The sequence below is a fragment of the Diachasmimorpha longicaudata genome, chromosome 7, assembly GCF_034640455.1.
Source record: "Diachasmimorpha longicaudata isolate KC_UGA_2023 chromosome 7, iyDiaLong2, whole genome shotgun sequence".
Lineage (NCBI taxonomy): Eukaryota > Metazoa > Arthropoda > Insecta > Hymenoptera > Braconidae > Diachasmimorpha > Diachasmimorpha longicaudata.
Window position 1 is genome coordinate 204,576 of NC_087231.1, and position 13,788 is coordinate 218,363.

General features: G+C 34.3%; 1 protein-coding gene and 1 long non-coding RNA gene across 5 annotated transcripts in view; one reads left to right on the forward strand and one right to left on the reverse strand.

Annotated features, from left to right (window-relative positions):
* LOC135164607 (uncharacterized) overlaps positions 1-2,355 on the reverse strand; it is a 30,856-nt gene extending 28,501 nt beyond the window's left edge. The window contains exons 1-2 of the long non-coding RNA XR_010299340.1: positions 1,600-2,355; positions 1,144-1,320 (exon numbers count right to left, since the gene is read on the reverse strand). This is a non-coding gene — a long non-coding RNA (uncharacterized LOC135164607). The remainder of the gene's footprint in view (positions 1-1,143; positions 1,321-1,599) is intronic.
* LOC135164602 (uncharacterized) lies at positions 1,280-13,642 on the forward strand. Of its 4 annotated transcripts, none has more exons than XM_064125098.1 (10): positions 1,280-1,417; positions 3,651-3,938; positions 9,111-9,424; positions 10,164-10,374; positions 10,686-10,963; positions 11,111-11,234; positions 11,562-11,797; positions 11,865-12,051; positions 12,296-12,721; positions 13,208-13,642. In XM_064125098.1, the coding sequence occupies exons 2-10, from the start codon at positions 3,881-3,883 to the stop codon at positions 13,528-13,530; spliced, it is 2,157 nt and encodes a 718-aa protein (XP_063981168.1). In that variant the 5' UTR covers positions 1,280-1,417; positions 3,651-3,880; the 3' UTR covers positions 13,531-13,642. The 4 variants fall into 4 exon arrangements, with proteins under 4 accessions (XP_063981168.1, XP_063981169.1, XP_063981170.1 ...); XM_064125099.1 differs by lacking the exon at positions 1,280-1,417 and having other exon boundaries at positions 3,501-3,938; positions 10,164-10,239; positions 10,309-10,374; XM_064125100.1 differs by lacking the exon at positions 1,280-1,417 and adding an exon at positions 8,621-8,747 and having other exon boundaries at positions 3,507-3,938.
* The last annotated feature ends 146 nt before the right edge of the window (positions 13,643-13,788 follow it).

Here is a 13,788-nt window from a genome sequence, read left to right on the forward strand (position 1 = left end):
CAAACGATTTGCCATTAATAGTAAGAAAAAAATCGAGATACTCTATTTTTCTAACCTTTCTCAGCTAATATAGTTCAAGGGGGGAGGGGGGAGCATATGTCAAATGGTATTGATAAAAATATATGATTCATAAAAAAATATGGACTCTTAAACGATAATAATTATAGAGGCGGATTCTACATACAATTTAGAATCGAATGAAAAAAAAAAACTCAAAATAATTGATTTTTCAAAATTTCGTCGGCTAACTTCACGCATTATTTTGATTAATGAATTAAAGAAGAATAATCTACTCTTAAACGTTAAAAACGAAGGTACAATCACCTGCTAACGAAGTACAAACGATTCTATAAGTTTTTTTGTTCAAAAATCGTTTTTTTGCGGCTAATAGGATACTGCTCTCCAGGGCGGTGGGGGCCACCGGTCACCGGTAATACACAAGAAAAAGAAAAAAAATTTTAAGTGTGGCTTCAATATACTCATGAACTCAAATCTTAGTTAATTATTGCAATATATGACTAAAAATTTGCAAATATAAATTTTATTAATAAATTTTTCCATATTAATGCCTTCATGAATAATAAAAAAATAATTAATTGAAGATAATATTAATATAATTTATATAATTATTTATCTTAATATAATTTATATAAATTACTAATATGATTAATATGAATATAATTAATTAAATATAAAACTATTATAATTACATTTATGGTCACTTGAAAAATACGATCTACTTACTGATGACTTGGTAGTATGCCATAGTGTAGTTTCACTTTCTTTGCACAAGGTTGATCACTTTGATCTTCTGAGTTATCACCATCACACATATTTTATTGTCAAAAATTAAAATGACAAATTAAATAAAACGTAGGTTATGTGTACCGTTGCAAACAACAACGTCGAACTGAGTGAGAAGCCACACCGTACACCCTACTACACATAATATATATAGGTATACCTTAGTATAGCGTGGCGACCCGTCGCCACGGCAAGCGTCGCCACGGCAAGTGAGCTTATAGATGTTTCACATCAAAATAAAATCAAGAACTCACGATTTTCCCGCCTACAAACTTTTTGGACATAACACTTGTGTAGCGCTGTAATCGCAATAATTGTAAGTTCTTTCTCATTGCAAACCTGCTGTCCCCCATTCAGTCCTCTCCCTCGGTTCAAAGAGCTACCGTCCTCGAGACCAGGCGGCTGCTCCGTCCAGTTCTCCCGGCTGCTGATTCCGAGCCAGACCTTGCTACTCCCGTCGGCTCACTCGAGCAATCTTCTCCAATCTTCTCTCCTTATAGTTCATAAACCTCAGTTCTAATGGGAAAAACAGTGCTCAAATAACCTAGTACAGAGAGGTGCCATGAAATGTTCCAACTATTATTCTATTGCAATTTTTCGAGAGACCCAAAGTGTTAGTAATCCTAAGTACTTCACTCGATTTAATCACTATCAGCGTTTATTACCAGTTTTTATAGTTTATCACGACACTGTTAACATATTACACAATACTTGTGAGTCGACATTTTCAATTGAAATTTAATGATTTACATGATATTGTTAATTTTTTATTCTAAATTACCCCACGGCTGTTACCTAAAATGTTGCGTTCCAATCTGGTTCTTGGGTATTCTGGATGGTGGGTCCATGCCTGTGGGGTGCTAAACCACTGTTTTACAAGTGCGGGAAATTTTAAATTAAATAAATGACCACAAACACCAATTTTATATCAATCCAGTTGGGTGGTTGATAATTTAATGTGTTCTTAGTATATTAGTGACAATAACAACTTAAGATTTTATAAGACGTTTAGAAATGTTTCAAAACTAATCGCGTTCACCTATAGAATGGATCTGCTGTTATTCTTATTCTAGAAATTAGTCCAAGCCACAACGAAGTAGTGTTCATCCCACATGAAGGAGTAGGGGACCAATCGTGGCCTTGAAATTGGTGATGGGGTTGGTCTTACACCCCCCGTGATAGATCATACTGACCCAACCTCCACTCTTCATGCTACATGACTCGCAGAAAGCAGCCTCATATGTGGCTTTTAGAAGGAGATAGCAAATACTTAAATTGTTCTCGGAGAAAAGTAAACTGTCTCTAGAAAACATTTATGACACAAACGGTTTAATGCAAAAATCAAATCCCACTCGAAACTCTATAAGAAAAAACTCTACAAAGGCCTTTTGTTTTAGATAATCAGAACTATATTGAGACATTAAGATTTATGGGTCGTTTCCTACTTCCAAGTTTTGACTAACATTCTGAAATTCCACATTTTATTATCTCAACACTGGGAATGTTCTACTGCGTCAACGAAAGTAATATTTAAATACATTAAAAGGAATGAAAGATAACATAATTAAATCTAGATAGTATGATATAGTGATAAATGCGGCTGTTATGGGGACCCTACATAGCTACTAGCGTGCTACGTAACAGATTATTGGAGTACCGGGAAATAGTTCTACAACAGAGGGGTTTTCCGCTTGATTTTCCACGTCTGCGAGAATCCAAAAGAATAAAATCCTTGACGTTTTTATCAAGGTAAAGTCCCTGTCACTGCTTCAAGTACATCCATTCATTTTTTTCAACATTCGTACTCTGCATGGAAAAACAAATTGCAAGAAGGATAAAATTAAAACATCATTTTTTTCCGTCATAATTCTTTCCAGTTTTTTTTCTTTCGGGAAAATCGTAAAAGTCTGGGGAAAACATGACGTAAGTCATCCTTTTAAACTTAATTGATTGTCCATTCTCACGTATGGTATTAGAAACGGCAGACATTCATAATAGATTTTCCTCGTTTGAAATTTCAAAGATTAAAAAAATCAGAGCACCCACAGTAATTTCCAATTGAACAAAATATTTATTGTTCTGTGGAACGATAATTTTGTCACATTATTTGAAATTGTTTAAGACTAACACAATCATTGCGCTCTAATGTTCAATTCCGGGAATTCCACGTTAGAATAATATTTGTGGTTTCATTTAATCTATCATTCACATTCCATGTTCAACAATACTTGAATTTTTCTAATTCAATTATTTTTCATTATTATCAATTATTTTATTTTGATTTCAATGGTGAAATCTAAATCTCAGATTCAATTGAATTTCATGGAATTTAATGCATTAGTGGCTTCAAAATATGCAGTTCTACTTTGTAATGTAATTTTCTTCACAATAAAAGTAAATTTAGTATGAACAAAAAATGACAAAAAAACTAGTGCATCTTTTACTACCACAGCAACATGAATAAACAAGCGAGAATTACGCAAAATAACTACAAACGGATTGAGTAAGAGTTGCGTTAACACGATAAAAATACGTGCGCCTGCTTTCGCTTGGTGCGTGATGACACTGAAACGAGTTTTTTTGCTCATAAATTGAAATTTTATCAGAACAATAATAATTTCAACGATAATTACGGCACTTAGACAACGACATCATGTGTAACTCACAACTATTGTAATTTCCGAATGGCAATGAAAACGAGTGGTAAACTTCTAGTTGTCGGTTAGTTCTCTTATCATGGCCTATTTGCCAAGGCCTACAATAACTTATTACGTCAATTTAGTCAAGAGATTGGAATATTCGTGAGTGCTGAACTATTCAGCCGCACATTTTTTTTATATTCACAGTGAAAGATATGTCTGAGGATCGGGGAATACCTGCCGTTGATGGAAAACCCAGCGTCGTTGCTACCCAAATGAGTAAACTCGACTGTCGAAATCACCGGGACAGTCTGACATCGCTCTTCCATTACTCAAGTACTTGGCTAAGTAGTTACTGGGTGATGAGTGTAAAATAATTCGGAAAGGTGTGTGAAGTATTTTTCAACTACATTACTACAAGTTATAGAATCGAAATCATGGTGAAGTGGATAGTTCCGGCAGCTTTCTTATTTGCATTAAATTTATCTGCTGAACGTGAGTACTTAAAATGCTATTTGTCTGCAATTCATGGGGATTGCCAGGGAACCCCTAACTTTTAGTCTTATATTTGGTATTAAATGAGTTTTAGCTGGCGAACATAACATACAAGCTAACTAAACGCAACTCCAAAAAAGCATACAGTCTTTAAAAAAGATACGTGATTAACACAGGAAAAACGTATTTGCACCATTTGACACCACCGAATTCATATTAAATTCGTTAAATAAACAATAATATTAAATAAATAAATAATAATATTATTAACAAAATGAGTGTCCCCTATGAAAAAATGTAAGCCGTCATGGGACCCCAGGCAGATGTGAAACATCGTGTGTGCACTGGTAACATGCATAGAAGATTATATTATTACAGGAATTAAATATAGCCTAATGGAAAAATGAAGTATTACGAATTTCTTACAGAAAATGGTAACTTTATTGAATAAACATTTATTTACATGTGATATAAAAGTTCGATATTAATATCAAGTGGCCACAATTTAAATATTTTCATCCGTGACTTCAGTAATAGTTATATTTGAGCTTTCCTCTGCCGGTATTACTGTGACGATTGGTCGATGATAACTAAAGTACGTTACAAAAGTATTGGATGAAACATCATCAAGATATCTCACAAATACAGCATCTATTGTTGTTCCATATTAAAAAATATAAACACACATTTATATTTATGAAAAATATAAATATGTTAATAAAATCTAAGATAAAAATTAAATTAGTCTGGTACTATTCGATTAATAAAGTCTTACACAACATTGATAGTATGCCTTGTGTTTGAATGATCAGGGTGGCGTCCAGTTTCAATAAGAATATGTTGTGATCCCCACGATGATTGTTGGGAACTGAAATATTCGCATATAATACCACAAGAGCTCCGAAATTATCGGATATTTCCCGATAGGTTCGTTGCAAACAAATGAACGTGTCAAGTTTTCCAGTCTAAAAATCACGAACGCGAAGCGCGAGTGATTTTTCTGGAAAACTTGACAAGCTTATTTGTTTGTAGGGAACCTTGAGGGAAATATCAGATAATTTCGAAGTTCGAGTGGTATTCGGGGGATTATTTTTTCCATCCAAATGTTGGCCGATAGAATTGCACCATGAGACATAATTTTCAACGAATTGCCATTTAATCTGTCAGATACAATTGAGGGTTACTTCAACATTTGTTGTTTTTATATATATCAACATGCAAAATTTCCAGTGAAATTTCCAAGAATTTCCGCTGAAATACCGTGTTGACTATATAAAATAACGTCGAAAGGTGCAATCCTATTGGCCAAGATTTGGATGGGAAAAATAATCACATATAATACCACAAGTGGTTCAAAATTATCGAATATTTCCCGATAGATTCGTTGCAAACAAATGAAGGAGTCAAGTTTTTCAGGCTAAAAAATGATTTTTCCTGAAAAACTTGACGACTTCATTTGTATGCAGGGAACCTAGAGGGAAATATTCTATAATTTTGAAGCTCGAGTGGTATTCAGGGGATTATTTTTCCTATCCAAATTTCGGCCAAGAGAATTGTGCCATGACATGAAAAGAGGTTTATTTGGTTAAGTGTCGTTTGTTTACCAAAATATTCAAAAAATTATCGCATGTAATACCACAAGAGCTCCGAAATTATCGGATATTTCCCGATAGGTTCGTTGCAAACAAATGAACGTGTCAAGTTTTCCAGTTTAAAAATCACGAGCGCGAAGCGCGAGTGATTTTTCTGGAAAACTTGACGAGCTTATTTGTTTGCAGGGAACCTTGAGGGAAATATCAGATAATTTCGAAGTTCGAGTGGTATTCGGGGGATTATTTTTTGCATCCAAATCTTGGCCGATAGAATTGCACCATGAGACATAATTTTCAACGAATTGCCATTTAATCTGTCAGATACAATTGAGGGTTACTTCAACATTTGTTTTTTTTTATATATATCAACATGCAAAATTTCCAGTGAAATTTCCAAGAATATCCGCTGAAATACCGTGTTGACTATACAAAATAACGTCGAATGGTGCAATCCTATTGGCCAAGATTTGGATGGGAAAAATAATCGCTGATATTCGAGGTAGGCTATACAAAATATCAACAAATGGTGCAATTCTATTGGCTGAAATTTGGGTGGGAAAAATAATCACATATAATACCACAAGTGCTTCAAAATTATCGAATATTTCCCGATAGATTCGTTGCAAACAAATGAAGGAGTCAAGTTTTTTAGGCTAAAAAATCACGAGTGCGAAGCACGAGTGATTTTTCCTGAAAAACTTGTCGACTTCATTTGTATGCAGGGAACCTAGAGGGAAATATTCTATAATTTTGAAGCTCGAGTGGTATTCAGGGGATTATTTTTCCTATCCAAATTTCGGCCAAGAGAATTGTGCCATGACATGAAAAGAGGTTTATTTGGTTAGGTGTCGTTTGTTTATCAGAATTATCAAAAAATTATCGCATATAATACCACAAGAGTTCCGAAATTATCGGATATTTCCCGATAGGTTCGTTGCAAACAAATGAACGTGTGAAGTTCTCCAGTCTAAAAATCACGAGCGCGAAGCGCGAGTGATTTTTCTGGAAAACTTGACAAGCTTATTTGTTTGTAGGGAACCTTGAGGGAAATATCAGATAATTTCGAAGTTCGAGTGGTATTCGGGGGATTATTTTTTGCATCCAAATCTTGGCCGATAGAATTGCACCATGAGACATAATTTTCAACGAATTGCCATTTAATCTGTCAGATACAATTGAGGATTATTTCATCGTTTGTTTTTTTTTATATAGGCAACATGCAAAATTTCCAGTGAAATTTCCAAGAATTTCCGCTGAAATACCGTGTTGACTATACAAAATAACGTCGAATGGTGCAATCCTATTGGCTGAAATTTGAATAGGAAAAATAATCAAAAAAATATGATATTAAAATACACAAAAAAAAGAAAAAGAAATTTTAAGTGTGGCTTCAATATACTCATGAACTCAAATCTTAGTTAATTATTGCAATATATGACTAACGATTTGCAATTTTTCCATATTAATTTCTTCATGAATAATAAAAGAACAATTAATTGAAGATAATATTAATATAATTTATAGAAATTAGTAATATGATTAATATGAATATAATTGATTAAATATAAAAATATAATAATTCTATTTATGGACACTTGAAGAATACGATCTACCTACTGATGACTTGGTAGTATGCCATAGTGTAGTTTCACTTTCTTTGCATAAGGTTGATCACTTTGATCTTCTGAGTTATCACTATCACACATATTTTATTGTCAAAAATTAAATAAAACGCAGGTTATGTGTACCGTAGTAAACAACAACGTCGAACTGAGTGAGAAGCCACACCGTACACTCTACTACACATAAAATATATATATGTATACCTTAGTATAGCGTGGCGACCCGTCGCCACACCGTACACTCTACTACATATAATATATACAGGGTGTCCCAAAATTGAACGTCCAAACTTCAAACTTAAGTTGGGGGTGAAATTCTGGATCGAAAAGTCCTGAGCGACTTTTTGATCAAACGCACCCTCTTCATCTTATTGAGGGTTGAAGTTGGACGAATCAGGGGCGTGGGATAACCGTTCGCACGACGGTGAGGAAAACATGCCAGAGAAGAAGGGGAGGGAAATGAAAAAAATGAACACCCACCCGCTACATAAAAATTATTTACTCTTCCCCTAATTAATGACAAGGGATGAAACCAAGGGCATTCGATGGAGGAATAAATTCCCCATCGATTGAGGCCCATTCCATCCCTTAATCTAATCGAAAGGGATAAAAAAACAGCGCTGAAAATTACAGCGCTGCAAAAAAACACCCGGCGATTTAATTTTCTAAAGCCTCGTTGGCCCTGAAAAATCAGTTTCTTCTCCCCTAATTAACGCCAAGGGATGAAACCAAGGGCATTCGATAGAGGAATAATTTCCCCATCGATTGAGGCCCATTCCATCCCTTAATATCTTTCTGCCGCCGCAGGGGAGTAGTACCGTATGGTGGGGACACCACCACACTCGAACGTTTTCCTCACCGTCGTGCGACCGGTTATCCCACGCCCCTGATTCGTCCAACTTCAACCCTGAATAAGTTGAAGAGGGTGCGTCTGATCAAAAAGTCGCTCAGGACTTTTCGATCCAGAATTTCACCCCCGACTTAAGTTTGAAGTTTGCACGTTCAATTTTGGGACATCCTGTATAGGTATACCTTAGTATAGCGCGGTGACCCGTCGCCACGGCAAGCCTCGCCAGGCCAACGATTCGGTTTACAAGTGAGCCTATAGATGTTTCACATCAAAATTATACATTTGGACTGAATTCATTTCTACACTACTGTCTTAGGAAAAGCAACGAAATTCATAAATTCGAAACTTTCATTGAAATATATTTAACATAATATATTCCGCTGTCAATCATGGACGGTTAATAATTTTCACACTAAAGATCATCTCTACGCTTGTATTATTGAAGATAATGCAAATTACCCATGGAAAAAAATAAATAATACTGTAAAAAATTATGATAAACACGCGTTGGCAATAAAGTAAAATATTCCATTGTCCATAAATTCAATGTGATAAACAAAAAAATAATAAATCACCTTCAAATGTTATCCTGATAATTCCTCATTTAAACAATTACAGGTTATCAACGCAAAAAGTTCGTAAAAAATTTCTAAAGTCATGATATCGACAATCGGTTGCAATATGCCGTAGAAGGTATATGATAAAAAAACATATCCGAAAGACCCAATTCTTGAAAAACTTCAAGGTAAATACATCCGTCTCTTGTATATTGTTCATTGTTTAGCTATTGGCTCTTTTAGTTTTTCGTTCTGGTACTTTGGTTTCTTGGGCGGTTTTTCCCTGGATTTATTCGCACCTGGATACTGGGGTTGTGGAGATTGTTTTTGACAACTTTTTTTCATTCTATATTTTTTTAAATATTTTCATGATACTTTTAAATATAGCATCCACGGTAAGTCCATGTTTGAGATGTACTAAAAGATGTAATTTCTTATGTAAACTTAAAAAAATGAATATAAATGATCATTTTTCTCCCTTTCTCACTCCCCTAAATACACTGCGCCTACATACCCGCAATATAGACGAACTATCGACATTATCTTTGCAGCATCAATAGTCATTAATATACCTGAAGATGGAGAGTACCGGACCTTATCGTCCACCTACCCTGGCTTCTCCGAAAAGAACGAAGATTTCGCCAATCTTACAAAGCACCCCTGCCATCGTCCCTGCAAGAATCATTCTATCCCCATGGAATGTTACTACTCCTTCAAAGTGGAATCATACAGAACCATGAGTAAAGCTTGCTACGATTGTCCTCAGAATATCTCACATTGCTTTCTTCCTGATTGCATTGCAGCCGATGGTTTCGAACGATCACTACAGGTTGTAAATCGTCAGTTGCCCGGCCCTCCCATTGAGGTACATAAATAACTCACACCATCAAATGACAAAAATCTAACTCCATTTAATGTGATTCCATCAATTATTTGTGAGATGTTTAGTTTATGAAATATTTAATAAAGACGAATGTAAGAAATGAATATGTTGTATTGAATGACTCTGATTTTGCAATTATTTTAAAATAATTTACTATTACAGGTCAATCGAAAATTCAAAAAAATTCCAACAAATGAGTCAAAAGATAATTTTTGTAAAACTTGTTACTTTAAATTTATTTGTTATTATGAGGAACATTCGTTATCCATAAAAAATTTATCGACTAACTAAAATCAGTCGATGGAGTTAAAATAAAGTAAAAACTAAATTGATCCATTTTCATTACACAATGAATATTTTAAAAGACTGTTCTCAATATGTTCCAGTACCTGATTTTGCGTAATTTCAGGATATCTCAAATTTTTGACACCTTAAAGTTTTAAAGATGTTATATGCTTTGAATGATCACCACCACAAGATATAAGAAGTATATTTACTGCACTTTGTTACTGCCAATTGCGCTATTAGGTCTGTAACAATGAAAAGCCCCTATCGCACGTATTCTTCCCAGCATATTTAATAAATAATTAATAACAAGTAGATAATGATCAGATTTATTCCATGCTGATCTCCAGTTTTATCACTGACAATTTATTAAATGCCATAATGCATATACAACCCATTTGGTTTGCATAACTATACAATTAAATAATTTGGTTAGATTTGTCAAGGAGACAGGCTCATTGTGGATGTAACAAACCTTCTATTCGCGGAGACTACATCCTTGCATTGGCATGGTCAGCATCACCGCACCTCACCATATATGGATGGTGTTCCTTACATCACTCAGTGTCCCATACTTCCAGGTTCAACATTTCGATATCATTACACTGCAGCAACTTCCGGAACGCACTTCTGGCATTCCCATTCAGGTATTGATTGTCGTTTTATTGAAAGCACTCCTTATTTTCTTCATTTAAATTTCATGCACTCATCAGGGCATGCGAAAAACACATGATAAATGAAAAAATCAAGGAAAGTCAAATAAAAATAAAAAAGCTGCATAATTTTTCAATACTATCGTCTAAAATATAAAAGAAATTTCAAGCAAAATCCAATGCATTCGTCTAATGAATGTGCCACGGAATTCTATTTTCTGGTTTTCTCCTTAGCATGGAATGTAAAAATCCCAATTAACGATATTTATTTTTTTCACTAAATATGATAATTTACGATATTGAAGGATTTCAAAGAGGTGATGGAGTGTTTGGCCCTCTAATCGTCCACCCGTATGAAAATAGAGATCATCATAAAGAGCTTTACGACATCGATGAACATATAATTACGATACTTGACTGGGACCATATGAGCGGCAACGACAAATTTCTCGCTCATCATCATTCAACTGGGAACAATAAACCCCTAAACCTTCTTGTCAATGGATTGGGACCCTATGACTCAAATCATATTGACGAGAGGATTCTCATGAACATGCCCTATGCTGAATTCATCGTGGATCAGGTTGGGAATTTTGTAACATATAATAATGAAGTTCAGTGATGAGAGCTCTATCATTTTTTCTTGTCATCTAATTGATACTAAATACTATATGTATAGTTTGAATAATTCAATAAAATTCAATTGTAAACTTTTACTCATTATTTCTAGGGACTCAGACATCGATTTCGTCTCATAAATGCTGGATTCCTCAACTGTCCAATTGAAGTATCGATCGATAATCACACAATGTATATAGTGAGCACCGATGGAAATGACATAAAACCTGTGAAAGGTTGGCTACAATTTTTTTAATTTCCCTAGATTTGGATTGAAAACATTGAGCGATATATTTTATTTAATTTCTGACCTTTTTAATGTATAATTTTCCATTTTTTTATCAAATTTATAGCGATTCATTAGGAAGCATAGTACCAATGAAATTGATAGAAATGGCAGAATAAATCACCAATTGCGCGTACAGTAATGGTCACACCAGTTGAATAGTATTTTTGTTGTAATTTCTAAATATTTTCTCAAAAGTATGATATCTTTACAGGAGAAAATATCTCAAAAAATGTTTTTTTCTCAATTTCCATTACATCATTTGTATGTATTCCAGCAAGCTCACTAGTGACTTACGCAGGTGAAAGATTTGATTTCATAGTGGAAATGAATCGACAGATCGATAATTACTGGATACGTTTTCGTGGATTGATGGATTGCGACGAGAGATTTTTAAACGTTAAACAAAAAGCCATTCTAAGGTATAAAGGAGCAGTCAAGAGGCTGCCCGAGGAGAATGAATACCGGGTTAATTTCAGACACGATAGTGATGTTAACAATGAACCCGCCGTGGTGAGAAATGTGACTTGTCATTACTAAATGATGTAATAGATTTCCAACCAATTAATTTATATTTTAGGTAGTAAATGCATTAAATAAGGGGACTGAATCGACTGACATAATAAGTATCCCTCTGCTGAAAAGTGTCGACCCTGACGATGAGGGGAATCTCGTAGAACCAGATTATCAATTCTATTTGGCTTATGATTTTTATGATAAAAATAATCCGCATTTCAATCCTAAGAATATATATAGTTCCCATCAGGGTAAGTGTTCAATGTAATTATAGTCATAAAACTCGTGGTAACGTATTAAATAAATGGAAATTAATAAAATGCTAACAAGCAAAGTAGATCATATAAATAATGGTAATTTTATTGCTGTTAACGTTTTGAAATAAAAAAAATAATTTTCTTTGCAATTGGTATAAGAAAAAAAAAAGTTTAATAAAAAGTAAATTGAACAAAGAACAAATGAAGCTTTTGAAAAATTTGTTGATCCTAATTTCAGTTGCTGCACGAATATTCACTCCCCAACTAAACCATATATCGATGAAGTTACCGAATTTCCCACTGCTACCTCAACGCAATTCAATAACACCTGACCAATTCTGCAATTCGTCAACAGTAGGTGACTGCAAGCATAAATACTGTGCGTGCACTCACGTCCTCCAAGTAAATCGCGGCAGTGTTGTAGAACTGGTGTTGGTAGACGAAGGCGTTACATATGATGCAAATCATCCATTTCATTTACATGGAAGTGCATTCCGAGTTATAGCGATGCAACGAATTGGAAAAAGTGTGACTGTTGACCAGATCAAGGAGCTGGATGCAGCTGGCCGCATTGAAAGACGGCTGGATAGTGCTCCTATAAAGGACACAGTTACTGTGCCCGATGGGGGTTATACGATTGTGCGATTCTACGCTGATAATCCAGGTAAGGAATTACACCAACAGAAATAACCTTTGTAATACACCCAACCCCTTCATTCAAAATTTGGTACTTAATTTTCATATTTCTCAGTTGCAAAAGTTGAATTCATGAGGTTAATTCCTAGAAATGATCAATAAAAACTAGAAGATTGGAATGGGAGAGGTACGATGAATTAGATAAAAATAGAATGTGTCTGCCATTTGCTTGAATTTTGAATGAATAAAAGAAGAGAAATATTTTCTTTTTTTTAGTTGTTAATTTGTCAAAAGTGAATATCGTTAAAATTTCGAAGGATATGTAATAATGTAATGACGCTTTTATTGAGCTAAGGAAACTTTACAAAGACAATTGATTCAAGGTAAATTTCATTATAAACGACCCTTTTGTATTAGAGTAGTCGATGACTAACAACATATATGGGTTAAAAGTTTTAATGTATTAATGATAAATGTAAAATTACTATCCTAAATTAATTTTATTACGTTCAAGGTTATTGGTTACTTCACTGCCACATCGAGTTTCACGTGGAAATAGGTATGGCGGTAATATTCAAAATCGGTGAACATAAGGAGATGAAATCAGTACCTGTGGATTTTCCCGAATGTGGCAATTGGAAACCAACAGGCCCTCCCGAATTTGTTGCGAAGCCAACGTTTGCCCCCAACAACCCTGTATATAACGAAGTACTGATACCAGCAAAACAGAACATAAATTTGAAGGACCTTGAATATTTATCATCATCGAATACCCTCCCCCTATTTTTCCAAAAAATGGTTGTGTTTATTACTATCACAGTTATGATGTTATTTTAGGATTACGTAGTGCTAGATATTCGAAGTGATATTTTTATATTTGCTTACAATAGTATTGTATGGATAAAAGTATTGCAATTATCAATTACTAATAAAACTTTAAAATATTGCATTGGATAGCTTTCCGTTTTGAGACTAGACAAAATAATGAATTTCAAACATAGAATTAGCATATATAGTTATTATAATGACAATTTTGTTTTATCCAGGTTACTATTAATTTGATATAACGTATTTACTTCAAACAGAGTATTGCGA